This window comes from Odocoileus virginianus, unplaced genomic scaffold (assembly GCF_023699985.2).
Source record: "Odocoileus virginianus isolate 20LAN1187 ecotype Illinois unplaced genomic scaffold, Ovbor_1.2 Unplaced_Contig_1, whole genome shotgun sequence".
NCBI lineage: Eukaryota > Metazoa > Chordata > Mammalia > Artiodactyla > Cervidae > Odocoileus > Odocoileus virginianus.
In genome coordinates, this window is record NW_027224318.1 from 5,169,725 (window position 1) to 5,184,243 (window position 14,519).

At 42.5% G+C, this 14,519-nt stretch overlaps 1 protein-coding gene across 1 annotated transcript in view; it reads right to left on the reverse strand.

The window, feature by feature from the left end:
- SLC9A6 (solute carrier family 9 member A6) overlaps positions 1 to 14,519 on the reverse strand; it is a 54,530-nt gene that overhangs the window by 12,861 nt on the left and 27,150 nt on the right. The window contains 5 exon segments of the mRNA XM_070463250.1: positions 2,169 to 2,199; positions 3,674 to 3,687; positions 3,689 to 3,764; positions 12,265 to 12,418; positions 13,912 to 14,023. Of these exon segments, the coding sequence (XP_070319351.1) occupies positions 2,169 to 2,199; positions 3,674 to 3,687; positions 3,689 to 3,764; positions 12,265 to 12,418; positions 13,912 to 14,023 (387 nt within the window).

Below are 14,519 nucleotides of genomic sequence, written 5' to 3' on the forward strand. Positions count from 1 at the left end.
GTCATTGCTTTGTAGAATTACAAATATAGCCTAATTTAAGAGTTTGTATATTGCAGCTTAGGAATAAGAAACTGAAGTGTTTTTCTGAACACTTCTATTACTCAGAATGCTTCCTCATTTATGAGTCGACTGGCATTTAGAAAAATTAATGTGGGATAATCCACCCCCTAAATCTGAAAGCCTTACACCCACAGTGTGAACTGCACCTTAAGTGGAAAACATCCCATTGACATTCTGATCCTTGGGAGTTGTCATGGGTCCCAAAACTAACTAGCATTTTCAAAGATGCTACTATGTTGTTAGAACACTAGCAAAATTTAAGTAAGTAGGGAAATTCCATGGTAAGCCAGGCTGGGTAGGAGGGAAAACTAACACAGCAAGCAGATCTCTTCAAAAACAGCTCCCCCCAAAATATAAACTGCATCCTCATGTGTAACATGGAGCAGTCAGCAGTGGCGCTGTGAGGCCATCTGGTTCATCTCAGCTCTGATGTGAACTAGTTGGGCAAGTCCCTTCCCCTCCCAGACTGAGTTTTTTCATGAATACAATGCGAACCTTACTCAAAGGCTCTTTGCAGAATGAATGTTCTATTTCCATGATTTTCGAAGAGTACAGTTTAGATTCTGGGTTTTGGTTCCTGTTTTCCCTGATCCTCAAAATAAGTGAATCTTCCTCTCAATAGGTATCAAAACACACAATACAAAAAGTCTGAGAACACTGCACAGGCTTACAGTGTTTCCTTTCATATCAGGAGGCATTAGTTTGTATAGCTCCACTTTTTGGAGATGTCAGCAACAAATTTACAAATCTCACGATTCCCTCACCACATGAACACCTGTAAACCTAACCCCTACATGCTCCATAGTTACTAAAATCTTCCTCTGTGCTTCCCGATGGACACTTGAAATATTGAGTAAACAATATACTGAGCCAAGGCATCCACAGTTTTGAGGGCAAAGTAAAAATGACATTTTTTTTCTGGATGTCACAGTTGGTACTCACCTACCTGGCTCTCTCCCTGTCACTCCATTTCCATTTGTCCTCTGTGGTGACAGAGGGGACAAAACAGGTAGAGGCACACACAGATGGTGATCAAGCACTTGTCTTGGGAGCTGTCTGATCACTACTCTTGTTTTGACATGGGGGTGGAGGCACTGAGGGGCTATTATCCTTTGGAAACTACCAGGAACTCAGCACCATGGGAATTCATCCAGCCTGGTTTGTACAATTATTTCAAGCCCATGAAATTATACTTTAAGGTTCTGACCACAAAAGAGGCAGGCGCGTCCTAGGTCACATATAAACTCATCACTCGATAGCTAGCAAAATTAGCATTCAGGAAATGAATCTGACAAAAAAATTTTTTTTAAATTACACTCTGAAGACAAGTAGACCAGGGCCTGTTTCAGACAAGAAAAAGAACTGTTGTTTTTAAAGAGATGCTTTCCATGTTCAAAAACCTCATTTCTGTGATTTCCCATCTCATGTCTAGGGCAGAGGCACCTATTCAGCTGTACTCAGAAAGCATTAAAAGGTGGAAGGAAAATACCAGAAAAAGGTGGTCAGTCTAGAGAAAGCACTGAGTTACAATGCACTAGTCTACCAAGTTCTGGTTCAAGGAAACAATAGAGAAAGTGACACCTGAGTGTAAGCAAGGAAACATGGGCAGGGCTGAGGCAGAGGGTAAGAAAGCACATTCTCCTGAACAGGCAGGGAGGCCTGGCTGAAGAGTCCAAGGCTTCCGGGCAGTTCTCAAGGGCAGCTGCTGGTCATCCAATTTGAAAGTTGCACAGGAAAAGCAGCTGGAGTGGGGCTTACATCAGAGACAAGACTTCATGCGCAAACCAAAATGGAAAAAGGCTCCCTGTGCCAGAGTAGTCACTTGAAAACCCAGGAGTGCTTAAGGGACTGTTCTTGTCTGTGGCCAAAGCCCAGCCTTGCCCACAGATAGGGGAGCTGTCACCCTTGATAACCACACACGGCCTAAAATTCAGTTTTGTCTCTATCGAGCAGTGAGAAAAGCCAGGAATGATATGATGTCAGTTAAAAGCTGATGCAAATAGGACAGGATCTAAATAACAGTGGCATGAAGTCTACAGAGATTTGTTTTCTTTCCAAGCAACCGCACATTTGACAGAAATGCCAGGACAACACAAATGCATATTTACCAAGTGTTCTTGGTCTGAATCAACACCAACCCTAAAAGAAAAACACAAAAGGCAAATGAGATCTTGAAGCCAAAATACAATGCCTATTCACATGTGAGCACTCCTAGGCAACTACTTTTCTCAACACAGAAGCTATGAAATGACTAATATTTTTGTGCTTCTCAATGGCTGCTGCTGTAGACTTTAGGCTCCTGCTGTAGACTTTTGGCTCCTGCCATTTTCCTTAGCAACAGCTTGACTCCTAAGGCAAGCAGGGTCTACTAACCTTCTCTTCCTGCAAGCCAATCCCATTTACCAGTTTCAGAAAAAATAACTTTTTCTTTTGTGACCAAGTCCACAATAAGCAGGAGTCAGGGCAAGCAGTGCTGCCCCAGTGGCTGAATAAGAACTCTAGGGCAGTTCCACAAACAAGGCTGGCCCAGTGCAGTTCCGGGAGGAAGCTGCATGTTTTCAGACCTCTCAGTTCTCCAGGCAACATTCTGTTATGATGACTGAAGAGAAGGTCCAATTCCAGGGTGTTTTTCCATAGGTGAATGGATAGCCATTAGCCTTGGTTCTTCATGATTCTTTTTTTATCTGCTTTCCATATCTCAGGGAACAGCTTCATTATGAGAAGCTCTCTTTGACCCCTCTATCTCCTCAATCTGAGCACTCACTACCTCTGCTGCTGCTGCTGCTGCTAAGTCGCTTCAGTCGTGTCCAACTCTGTGTGACCCCATAGACGGCAGCCCACCAGGCTCCTCCGTCCCTGGGATTCTCCAGGCAAGAACACTGGAGTGGGTTGCCATTTCCTTCTCCAATGCATGAAAGTGAAAAGTGAAAGTGAAGTTGCTCAGTCGTGTCTGACTCTTCGTGACCCCATGGACTGCAGCCTACCAGGCTCCTCCGTCCATGGGAGTTTCCAGGCAAGAGTACTGGAGTGGGGTGCTATTGCCTTCTCCAGGGCCACCTCTGTTCATTCTCCCTCTAAACTGTCTCTCAGATCCTCTCTCCTTTACATTTCAACTGCTCAATCTGAGACCTCATTCTGACTCACAGCGTCTGGAGCAACTGGCTGTAAGGGTCCCCTACTGCCAGGCTCTCCCTGAGAGTTAGCCATCTCCAGCAGAGAGCTCACTGGCTTACTACCTTTACAAAAGTCTCTGAGAGCAGCTTGTAACCCAGAGGGTCAGGTCTAGAGTCCTTTGTGTGGCATTCAAGACTCTCTTCAGATTAGCCACCCCTGCCACTCTGGCCCAGTTTTCCCCTCCCCCTTGCACAAACACCCGCTGGTAGCGAGACCGGACTGCTCCTCACCCTAGACCCTGTCCTCTCCTGAGCTTCCATGCCTCTGCTTGTGCTGGTCCCTCTATCTGAACTGTATTGTCCCTTATTTTGTTCTCCTTTTTTGAGTTCCAAAGGAACCATTCTGTGATGCCTTCAGTCAGGATCATTTTTTCCTCTGGGCTTTTACAGTACTTTCTAATTCCTTTATTATAATAGTACAGTAGAGTATAGTTATTTACCTGTCAGTCTCCCCAGATAAGACTGTGAGTTCCTTGAGGGTAAAGGTCATGTCCCAATTCATCTCTGTATCCCCAGAGTCTAGTATAGTACCTGACACACAATAGGTGTTCAAATGTTTATCGATTAAGGCCACTACTACTGACAACACAGAAAAAATAGCAGTGTGAGAAGCTGCAGCAGGAGCAGCCTAGTAACACCAAAGGAAGGAAAATGATGCACGACCTTATCTGGAAGGCAAGGGAATCAGGGCCAAACACTTGAAAAACAGATGGTCATAACCAGATTCAGAATTCCAAGAAATGCTCATTTCTTCTTTGTTAAGATGGCCAGAAGCTTTTTAATACCTCCTTCGCCATATTAAATGCTAACCACATTTGTGTATCTCAAGTGACATCTAGTGGTCTTGACAACTCATGTTTAATTCTAAGATGGAAGAGTACTGGAGGCCAAGTTAACATAATAAACATTTATCAGAGCAGTTATTACCTGCCAGGCACTGTGCTAAGCACAGGGCATAGACATGATCTACACACAGCCCTGCCCTCCAGGAGTTCAAAGACTGGTGGGAGAGACAGACATAACTACAGCACAATCCCCAAGTGCTCTGCAGTCCAGGAGAGCTGGGTTCCAATCTGACCTCAGCTCCTTTCTAGCTGTTTGAACTTAGTCAAGTCATGCGGCCCTATGAACCACAGTTCTATCACCTGAGAAATGGGGTTGATGGCCCCCATGCAGAGTTGCTGCAAGGATTAAACAAGAAAATGTGTCTAAAGATTTTAAAACAGTGATACATCATTGTTGTTCAGTTGCTCAGTTGTGTCCAACTCTCTCTGACCCCGAGGACTGCAGTACGCTAGACTTCCCTGTCCTTCATCATTAACACTTCCTAAATGGTAGCTTCAGGCAGCGGCCAAGAGCAGCTACCCCGCGTCCGACGTCAGGGGTGGTGGCCGAGGAGCTACCCCACATCCAAGGAGCGGCGGCTGCACAGGGGCAGGAGGGCCGAGAGGAGCTACTCTACGTTCAAGGTCAGGAGGGGCAACCGCATCCAAGGTAAGGAGTGGCTGCGCTTTGCTGAAGCAGCCGTGAAGAGATACCCCACGTCCAAGGTAAGAGAAACCCAAGTAAGACAGTAGGTGTTGCGAGAGGGCATCAGAGGGCAGACACACTGAAACCACAATCACAGGAAACGAGCCAGTCTGGTCACAGGACCACAGTCTTGTCTAACTCAGTGAAATTAAGCCATGCTCTGTAGGGCCACCCAAGATGGACGGGTCATGGTGGAGAGGTCTGACAGAATGTGGTCCACTGGAGAAGGGAATGGCAAACCACTTCAGTATTCTTGCCTTGAGAACCCCATGAACAGTATGAAAAGGCAAAATGATAGGATACTGAAAGAGGAACTCCCCAGGTCGGTAGGTGCCCAATATGCTACTGGAGATCAGTGGAGAAATAACTCCAGAAAGAATGAAGGGATGGAGCCAAAGCAAAAACAACACCCAGATGTGGATGTGACTGGTGACAGAAGCAAGGTCCAATGCTGTAAAGAGCAATATTGCATAGGAACCTGGAATGTCAGGTCCATGAATCAAGGCAAATTGGAAGTGGTCAAATAGGAGATGGCAAGAGTGAATGTCAACATTCTAGGAATCAGTGAACTAAAATGGACTGGAATGGGTGAATTTAACTCAGATGACCATTATATCTACTACTGTGGGCAGGAAGAAATGGAGTAGCCATCATGGTCAACAAAAGAGTCCGAAATGCAGTACTTGGATGCAATCTCAAAAACAACAGAATGATCTCTGTTCGTTTCCAAGGCAAACCATTCAATATCACGGTAATCCAAGCCTATGCCCCAACCAGTAATGCTGAAGAAGCTGAACAGTTCTATGAAGACCTACAAGACCTTTTAGAACTAACACCCAAAAAAGATGTCCTTTTCATTATAGGGGACTAGAATGCAAAAGTAGGAAGTCAAGAAACACCTGGAGTAACAGGCAAATTTGGCCTTGGAGTACGGAATGAAGCAGGGCAAAGGTTAATAGAGTTTTGCCAAGAGAATGCACTGGTCACAGCAAACACCCTCTTCCAACAGCACAAGAGAAGACTCTACACATGGACATCACCAGATGGTCAACACCGAAATCAGACTGATTATATTCCTTGCAGCCAAAGATGGAGAAGCTCTATACAGTCAGCAAAATCAAGAGCAGAAGCTGACTGTGGCTCAGATCATGAACTCCTTATTGCCAAATTCAGACTTAAATTGAAGAGACTAGGGAAAACCAATAGACCATTCAGATATGACCTAAATCAAATCCCTTATGATTTAACAGTGTAAGTGAGAAATAGATTTAAGGGACTAGATCTGATAGAAAAAGTGCCTGATGAACTATGGACAGAGGTTCATGACATTGTACAGGAGACAGGGATCAAGACCATCCCCATGGAAAAGAAATGCAAAAAAGCAAAATGGCTGTCTGAGGAGGTCTTACAAATAGCTGTGAAAAGAAGAGAAGAGAAAAGCAAAGGAGAAAAGGAAAGATATTCCCATTTGAATGCAGAGTTTCAAAGAATAGCCAGGAGAGATAAGAAAGCCTTTCTCATATGGATTTTAGAAAGATGGTAATGATAACCCTATATGCAAAACAGAAAAAGAGACTCAGATATACAGAACAGACTTGTGGACTCTGGGAGAAGGCAAGGGTGGGATGTTTCAAGAGAACAGCATCGAAACATGTATATTATCTAGGGTGAAACAGATCACCAGCCCAGATTGGGTATATGAGACAGGTGCTCGGGCCTGGTGCACTGGGAAGACCCAGAGGGATCGGGTGGAGAGGGAGGTGGGAGTGGGGACTGGGATGGGGAATACATGTAAATCCATGGCTGATTCATTTCAATGTATGACAAAAACTACTGTAATGATGTAAAGTAATTAGCCTATAAAAAAAAAAAAAAAATCCTATGCTTTCAACTGCCATGGCCTGGGTTCAATCCCTGGCTGGGGAACTGATATCCCACAGGCTGTGAGGAGTGGATAAAACAAAACAAAATTCATATTTTTCTTAATACAGGAAATAGGTGTTCACTATAGAAGAAAAAAATAAAATGCTTATAAGTCCAAAAAAAAAAAAAAAAAGAAAGCCTTTCATGCAAAAATGGGTTCGACAAAGGACAGAAATGGTATGGACCTAAGAAGAAGCAGAAGATATTAAGAAGAGGTGGCAAGAATACACAGAAGAACTGTACAAAAAAGATCTTCATGATCCAGATAATCACAATGGTGTGATCACTCACCTAGAGCCAGACATCCTGGAATGTGAAGTCAAGTGGGCCTTAGGAAGCATCACTACGAACAAAGCTAGCAGAGGTGATGGAATTCCAGTTGAGTTATTTCAAATCCTGAAAGATGATGCTATGAAATTGCTGCATTCAATATGCTAGGAAATTTGGAACACTCAGCAGTGGACACAGGACTGGAAAAGGTCAGTTTTCATTCCAATTAGAAAAGAAAGGCAATCCCAAAGAATGCTCAAACTACTGCACAACTGCACTCATCTCACACGCTAGTAAAGTAATGCTCAAAACTCTCTAAGCCAGGCTTCAGCAATACGTGAACAGTGAACTTCCAGATGTTCAAGCTGGCTTTAGAAAGAGGCAGAGGAACCAGAGATCAAATTGCCAACATCTCCTGGATCATCAAAAAGCAAGAGAGTTCCAGAAAAACATCTATTTCTGCTTTATTGACTACGCCAAAGCCTTTGACTATGTGGATCACAATAAACTGTGGAAAATTCTGAAAGAGATGGGAATACCAGACCACCTGATCTGCCTCTTGAGAAACCTATATGCAGGTCAGGAAGCAACAGTTAGAATTGGACATGGAACAACAGACTGGTTCCAAATAAAGAAAGGAGTACGTCAAGGCTGTATATTGTCACCCTGTTTATTTAACTTATATGCAGAGCACATCATGAGAAATGCTGGGCTAGAGGAAGCACAAGCTGGAATCAAGATTGCCAGGAGAAATATCAATAACCTCAGATATGCAGATGACACCACCCTTATGGCAGAAAGTGAAGAGAAACTAAAAAGCCTCTTGATGAAAGTGAAAGAGGAGAGTGAAAAAGTTGGCTTAAAGCTCAACATTCAGAGAAACAAAGATCATGGCATCTGGTCCCATCACTTCATGGCAAATAGATGGGGAAACAGTGGAAACAGTGGGCTGACTTTATTTTGGGGGGCTCCAAAATCACTGCAGATGGTGATTGCAGCCATGAAATTAAAAGACACTTACTCCTTGGAAGGAAAGTTATGACCAACCTAGATAGTGTATTAAAAAGGAGAGACATTACTTTGCCAACAAAGGTCCATCTAGTCAAGGCTGTGGTTTTTCCAGTGGTCATGTATGGATGTGAGAGTTGGACTGTGAAGAAAGCTGAGCACTGAAGAATTGATGCTTTTGAACTGCAGTGTTGGAGAAGACTCTTGAGAGTCCCTTGGACTGCAAGGAGATCCAACCAGTCCATCCTAAAGGAGGTCAGTCCTGGGTGTTCATTGGAAGGACTGATGCTGAAGCTGAAGCTCCAATACTTTGGCCACCTGATGCAAAGAGTTGACTCATTGGAAAAGACCCTGATGCTGGGAGGGATTGGGGGCAGGAGGAGAAGGGGACGACAGAGGATGAGATGGCTGGATGGCATCACCGACTCGATGGACATGGGTTTGGGTAAACTCCGGGAGTTGGTGATGGACAGGGAGGCCTGGTGTGCTGTGGTTCATGGGGTCGCAAAGAGTCGGACATGACTCAGCAACTGAACTGAACTGAAAAAGGTAGCTCTTATAATAACATCATCATTACAAGGCTGACTGAAAACAGTGCTATAACAGAGGTACTCTACAGTAAGCAGATGGAAGAGTGGTTCTCAGAGAAAAGAAGAGGGTGAAAGGAGGAGGTGTTTGAGCTATGTCGTTTCCTGGGAGTGGAAGAGCATTCTAGGACAGAGGCAACAGTATGAGCAAAGGCTCAGAGATGGAGAAGTGCAAACTATGTGTGGTACACAACAAGGAGCCAAAGGTGACTGTCACAAACTATGCAAAAGGACAGAGAAAGAGCTGGCTGGCTCTCACTCACTGAGGAGCCACTGTCCACACAACAGGACAGATCACATCACGTTCTTGCTTTGAAATCCTACAAGACCGCCAACTGGATTTTATTTATTTTTAAACAGAAAAATTTATTTTAAAGATATTCTTCTTTTATTTAAACTACATTTTCTTTTTAATGGCTACACTGGGTCTTTGTTGCTACATGAGGGTTTTCTCTAGTTGTGGCGAGTAGGGGCTATTCTCAAGTCGTGGTATATGGGCTCCTCTTCTCGTGTTGCAGAGCACAGGCTCTAGGGCACCCAGGCTCAGTAGTTGTGGTGCACAGGCTTAGCTGCTCCATGCATGTGGAATCTTCCCGGACCAGGGATCAAACCCATGTCTCCTGCATTAGTAGGTGGATTCTTATTTTTTTTTAGCAGGTGGATTCTTTATCACTGGACCATCAGGGAAGTTCCAAGTGGATTTTAAAATCCAAACTCCTTACTGTGTCTTACTAGAACCAATAGCAGGGGTCCACCGACCACGCCAGGTTGGTGCACCTCCTGCTTTTGTGAATAAAGTCTTGTGGGAGCATGGCCATGGCGACTGATTCATGTATTGTCTATGGGGCTTTCATCCTGGAGTTGAGTAGTTGAGACAGAGACCATATGGCCTTCAAAGCCTAAAATATTATTCTCTGGCCCCTGACAGGACACATTTGTCAAGCCCTGCCCCTAAAGGATCTTGCCCACCTTGTTTCCTACCTCCCTTTTGATTACTATATTCCAGCTAGGTGAGCTTTTTTCCTTTTCATTCAACAGGCTGTTTGTTCCTGCCTCAGGATCTTTGTACTTGCTCTCCCCTCTGCCTGGACCACTATTCTTCCTGCTCACTGCTTAACTGGCATTATCTTGTCACTCAGGTATCCTAAGCTCAAATGTAACCTCAGAGACACCTTTCTTGAGCTCCACCTATAAAATACACTCTATACCCACCTACTATCATAGCACCTTGTTTGCCATCAGAGCATTTAACATCACCTAAAATAGTCATCTTCATTTACTTACTTACTAGTTTACTATCTGTCTTCTCCCACTACAGTACAGACTTTATGGTACTAGAGACCTTTTCTATCTTGTTACTACCACTGTACCTCTCCAGATCAGGGTCTCTTAACCTTTGCAGTACCAACATTTTGGCTCAGATTATTCTCTGTTGTGGGGACCGCTCTGTGTACTTGTGGATGTTCAGTAGTATCCTTGGCTTCTACCAACAAGATGCCAGTAGCAGCCCCCTCTCTTTGACTGTGACAATCAGAAATGTCTTCAGGCACTGCCAAATGCCCCTGTGGGGAATCGCAGCCAGTTGACAGCCACAAAATTTTCCCTTAAAACAGCACTGGGAACATGGTTGGTGCTAAATTAGTATTCATCGAATAAATGAATAAAAGGCACATTTGAAGTATTGTACTAAGAATTTTACAGACATGAGCTCAGGAATCCTTACAACAACCCTGGAGGAAAGTACTGTCACACATGTTACTGACGGGGAAACTGAGGCTTAGAAAGGTTAAAGAACTTGCTCAAGATCACAGAATTACTAAACAAAGGGGCAAGAACTCAGTCAAGCCTAATCCTGCATATATGTTAAAACTGAAGGACTTTTTAGTAGTCTCACAATTATACTCAACAAATTTGGGGGGAGGTAAGAGAAATTTAAATTCCAGTCTCTGCAAAGAGGCCAAAAAAAAACCCCCAAACAACAACATTAATAATAGTTAACCTAAGACTGTAAGATAATGTATACAACTGAATGCCAAACTATGCTACAGGAGAGGCAAGATGGGGCCAAAGAGCTTGAAAAGCTGGTGAGGTGGATTCAACTTTATGTGAGTAGGTAGGTTTTTGGGGGACTTTTTTCTGGGGGGTGGGGTAAACATGGGTATTTGGTTTAGTATGTGTGAAAGGCAGTTAGGGAAGAGAACTGATTCTACTTAAACACTGAGACTCCACTTAAGAGTGTTATTTTTCCTAAATTATCTTACACTTAGTTTTGGCTTTGTTTTCCTTAGTAGAATAAGAAAGAACCTTCGTTTTAAAATTCTTGAGGAAAAAAAAGGAGCTTAACCCTTCCAAAATGGACCATCCTCATTTCTTGATGCAGAGGTCTAGGACAAATCAAGTGAGACTGGAGGCTCCTCTGTCCACTATTAATGGTATTTATGAGCTTGAACAACTAGAAACTTTTAAAGCCTCTATTTCCCCACTTGTAAAATTGAGTGATTGTGATTAGATAAATATATAAAATGCACTTAGCATAATGCCCTGCACATAGAAGGTGTTCAACAAATGCCAGGTCCTCCCTGAAGTAATAATCAGAGTTACAAGAACATTATTTTGATGTATTTTCAATTATCCACAATAACAGCACAGGAATTGTAATAAAAGGATTTGAACAGTAAAGAGAGAGAAAGACAATCATAACAACATTCAAAGTCTGACTTAGGGCTGGTTGCTATTTAGAGTATTAAAAGAAATGCATAAAATGGACAATGGACTCTAAGACGTGAAAGAAATACTGTTTTTTCTAATGAACCTTACACATTCTAGAGGCTCAGGAGCTCTCAAGATCTTTGAAGTTACAGCAAACACAGAAGTAAAACCTACAATGGCTTTAACTATAGACTGCTGTACCCATGGAAACAAATGCAGAACTGAGATACAAGGGAGCTTTTTCCAATTGAATACATTAACTAGTGTGCATTCAAGACTAAGATCTTACAACCTTGGTCTTGGATTGTCAGGTCAGAAACAGTGCTGATCATGAAGATAAGAAAAAATGATAATATCTAGTTGTTGATTTGGGCTGGGATAAATTGGACTGTCTCATATGCTGCAGATACAAGAAAATTTTTGATCCAGTTTAGAGATATGAATAATAAGCCTTAAATATATGCATATCCCTTGACCAAGCAATTCGACTTCTAGGAATGCATCCTAAGGAAATAGCCAAGTGCACAATGGTGTATGCATTTCCAAACATTCACACTGTTAATCATAATAGTAAGATCAAAATTCTCAGTTAGCCATAATAACAAAAACCTAAAAACAATACTAAAGTCCAATGGTAGAGATTTGGTTAATAAATTACAATATAAGCAGCCATTAAAATAATGATATTTACTAACATAAATGTCTATGCTATATTATATTTAAAAATCAGTTTATAAGAGTACCTGTAGTGTTGCCTCTTTTTGTTAAAAAAATACATAGAGCAGACCAAGAGGTCTGGAAAGACATCCCTCCAAGTGTTAACAATAGTTTTTATCCTTCCTTTGCATATTTTCCATTTTTTCTGTGCTACATGTTATACACTTATTATAAGGAAGAAATGAAACATTAGGGACTTATCTAAGCTTAAAATTCTCTCATGGTTAAAAGAAAAATAACCCAAATTACATTTTAATACTACAATGAGGTCCCCAGTCAATACATACCTTATATGCAAACATGACAGCATGGCAGTGGTGCCACCACCAAATACCCACACAGTAAAAAACACAATCAGAAGTGTGGTGCTGAACATCATCTGCCGGGCATAAGTGGCCGTATCTCGAATGGCCAAGGCAAACGCCATCGCGCCTCGAAGGCCTACAAGGGAATAGGAGGAGGACAACATGAACTTCATAAATTCAAAGACATAAGGTACATTCTGAGGCCTTAGAATAGCATGAACAAATACATGTTTCAACATATGTAGGTATATACAACCAAAAAGAAAAAGAATTAGTAGATGATATTCACAAGCATTGATCATTTAATAATTTTTTAAACTCTATTTTAAAATGTACTTACATTAAAGTTCACTCTTTCGGGTGTACAGTTCCATAAGTTTTGACAAAGTGTGTGACCACTAACCACAACCGAGACACAGCGGTTTCATCACCCCTCTCCCAAATTCCTTTGTGCTACCTTCTTTTTGGTATAACCTCTCATAATACTACCAAACTCTTGGTAACTACTAATTTTCTCTGCATTGCTGGGTTTTCGTCTTTTTGAGGATATTGTGTAAATGGAACATACATAATGAAACCATTTGAGCCTGGCTTCTTTCACTCAGCACAATGCCTCTGAGGGCCATATATGTTCTATGTATCACTGGTTTATTCTTTCTACCACTGAGGAATATTCTATGACATGGAAGTGCCATTATTTTGCATACTCCCTCACTCACTGGAAGACAGACAACTGGGCTGTTTCCAGGTTTTGGCAATTATGAAGAGAACTGCCATAAACATGCACATATAGATTTTTGTTTGAAAATGTGTTCATCTTTACCTCCTCCACTACACTTAACATAGTTCTGAACTGGGAATTTGGAACCAGAACATGAGAAAACTCCCATAGAAAGGAATGGGACACTTTTAAAAAGGATGTTTTACTGGAGGCTGCGATTTCAATGTTTAAGGGAAAATCACTGCAGATGGTGACTGCAGCCATGAAATTAAAAGACGCTTACTCCTTGGAAGGAAAGTTATGACCAACCTGGATAGCATATTTAAAAGCAGAGGACATTACTTTGCCAACAAAGGTCCGTCTAGTCAAGGCTATGGTTTTTCCAGTAGTCATGTATGGATGTGAGAGTTGGACGGTGAAGAAAGCTGAGCGCTGAAGAATTGATGCTTTTGAACTGTGGTGTTGGAGAAGACTCTTGAGAGTCCCTTGGACTGCAAGAAGATCCAACCAGTCCATCCTAAAGGAGATCAGTCCTGGGTGTTCATTGGAAGGACTGATGCTGAAGCTGAAACTCCAATACTGTGGCCACCTCATGCGAAGAGTTGACTCACTGGAAAAGACCCTGATGCTGGGAGGGATTGGGGGCAGAAGGAGAAGGGGACGACAGAGGATGAGATGGCTGGATGGCATCACCGACTCGATGGACATGAGTTTGGGTAGACTCCGGGAGTTGGTGATGGACAGGGAGGCCTGGCATGCTGCGATTCATGGGGTTGCAAAGAGTTGGACACGACTGAGCGACTGAACTGAATATACTATCGGCATATTATTTCCATCTAAAATCAGACTGGTATATGCACTGTGAGTTGTTTCCTGGAGGAGGCAAGAAAGGGAGAGTTAAAACTTACCAGCAAACATCATCATGTGTTGAAAATTTGATCCAATCTTACTTCTTCTACCCAAATTAAGTAAGAGGGACAAGGGGTAAATATTGGCAGCTCTTCCCAAGAAAATAGCAATCTAAAATTATTAATAGGTTAAGGATAATTCTTTTTATTGTTAAGATTATTTAGACCATACATTCCTATCACTGGACTTTTGTACTGTTTCTAGGATTTTGCTATTATGGCTCCTGACTCAGGGGGGAGCCACCTGGGTCCCTGAGAACAAGGACAACTCCCTAAGGATGGTTACAAGGCTGTGCGGGTCCCTGGTGACTTTGTGGAGCAGAGCCTGTTGCACCAGTCCAGACTTCTACATGAGAGAGAAATACATTTCTATCTTTTAAAAACCTCAGTTAACTTTGATAATTACCCCATGAAACCAAACCTATATCCTAACAAATACAACCAGAAAGAGAACAAGTATCTCCTGGCAAGAGTCAATTTCCATGGTAGGATTCTGTTTTGAGGAATTTCAACTCCTAATAGACTCGAAAACCTACAGAAAATATTTAGACTTGGTTCTGGGTAAGTACTGTGGATTCAAGTCACTTGACTGCTTAAAAATTTCTCGG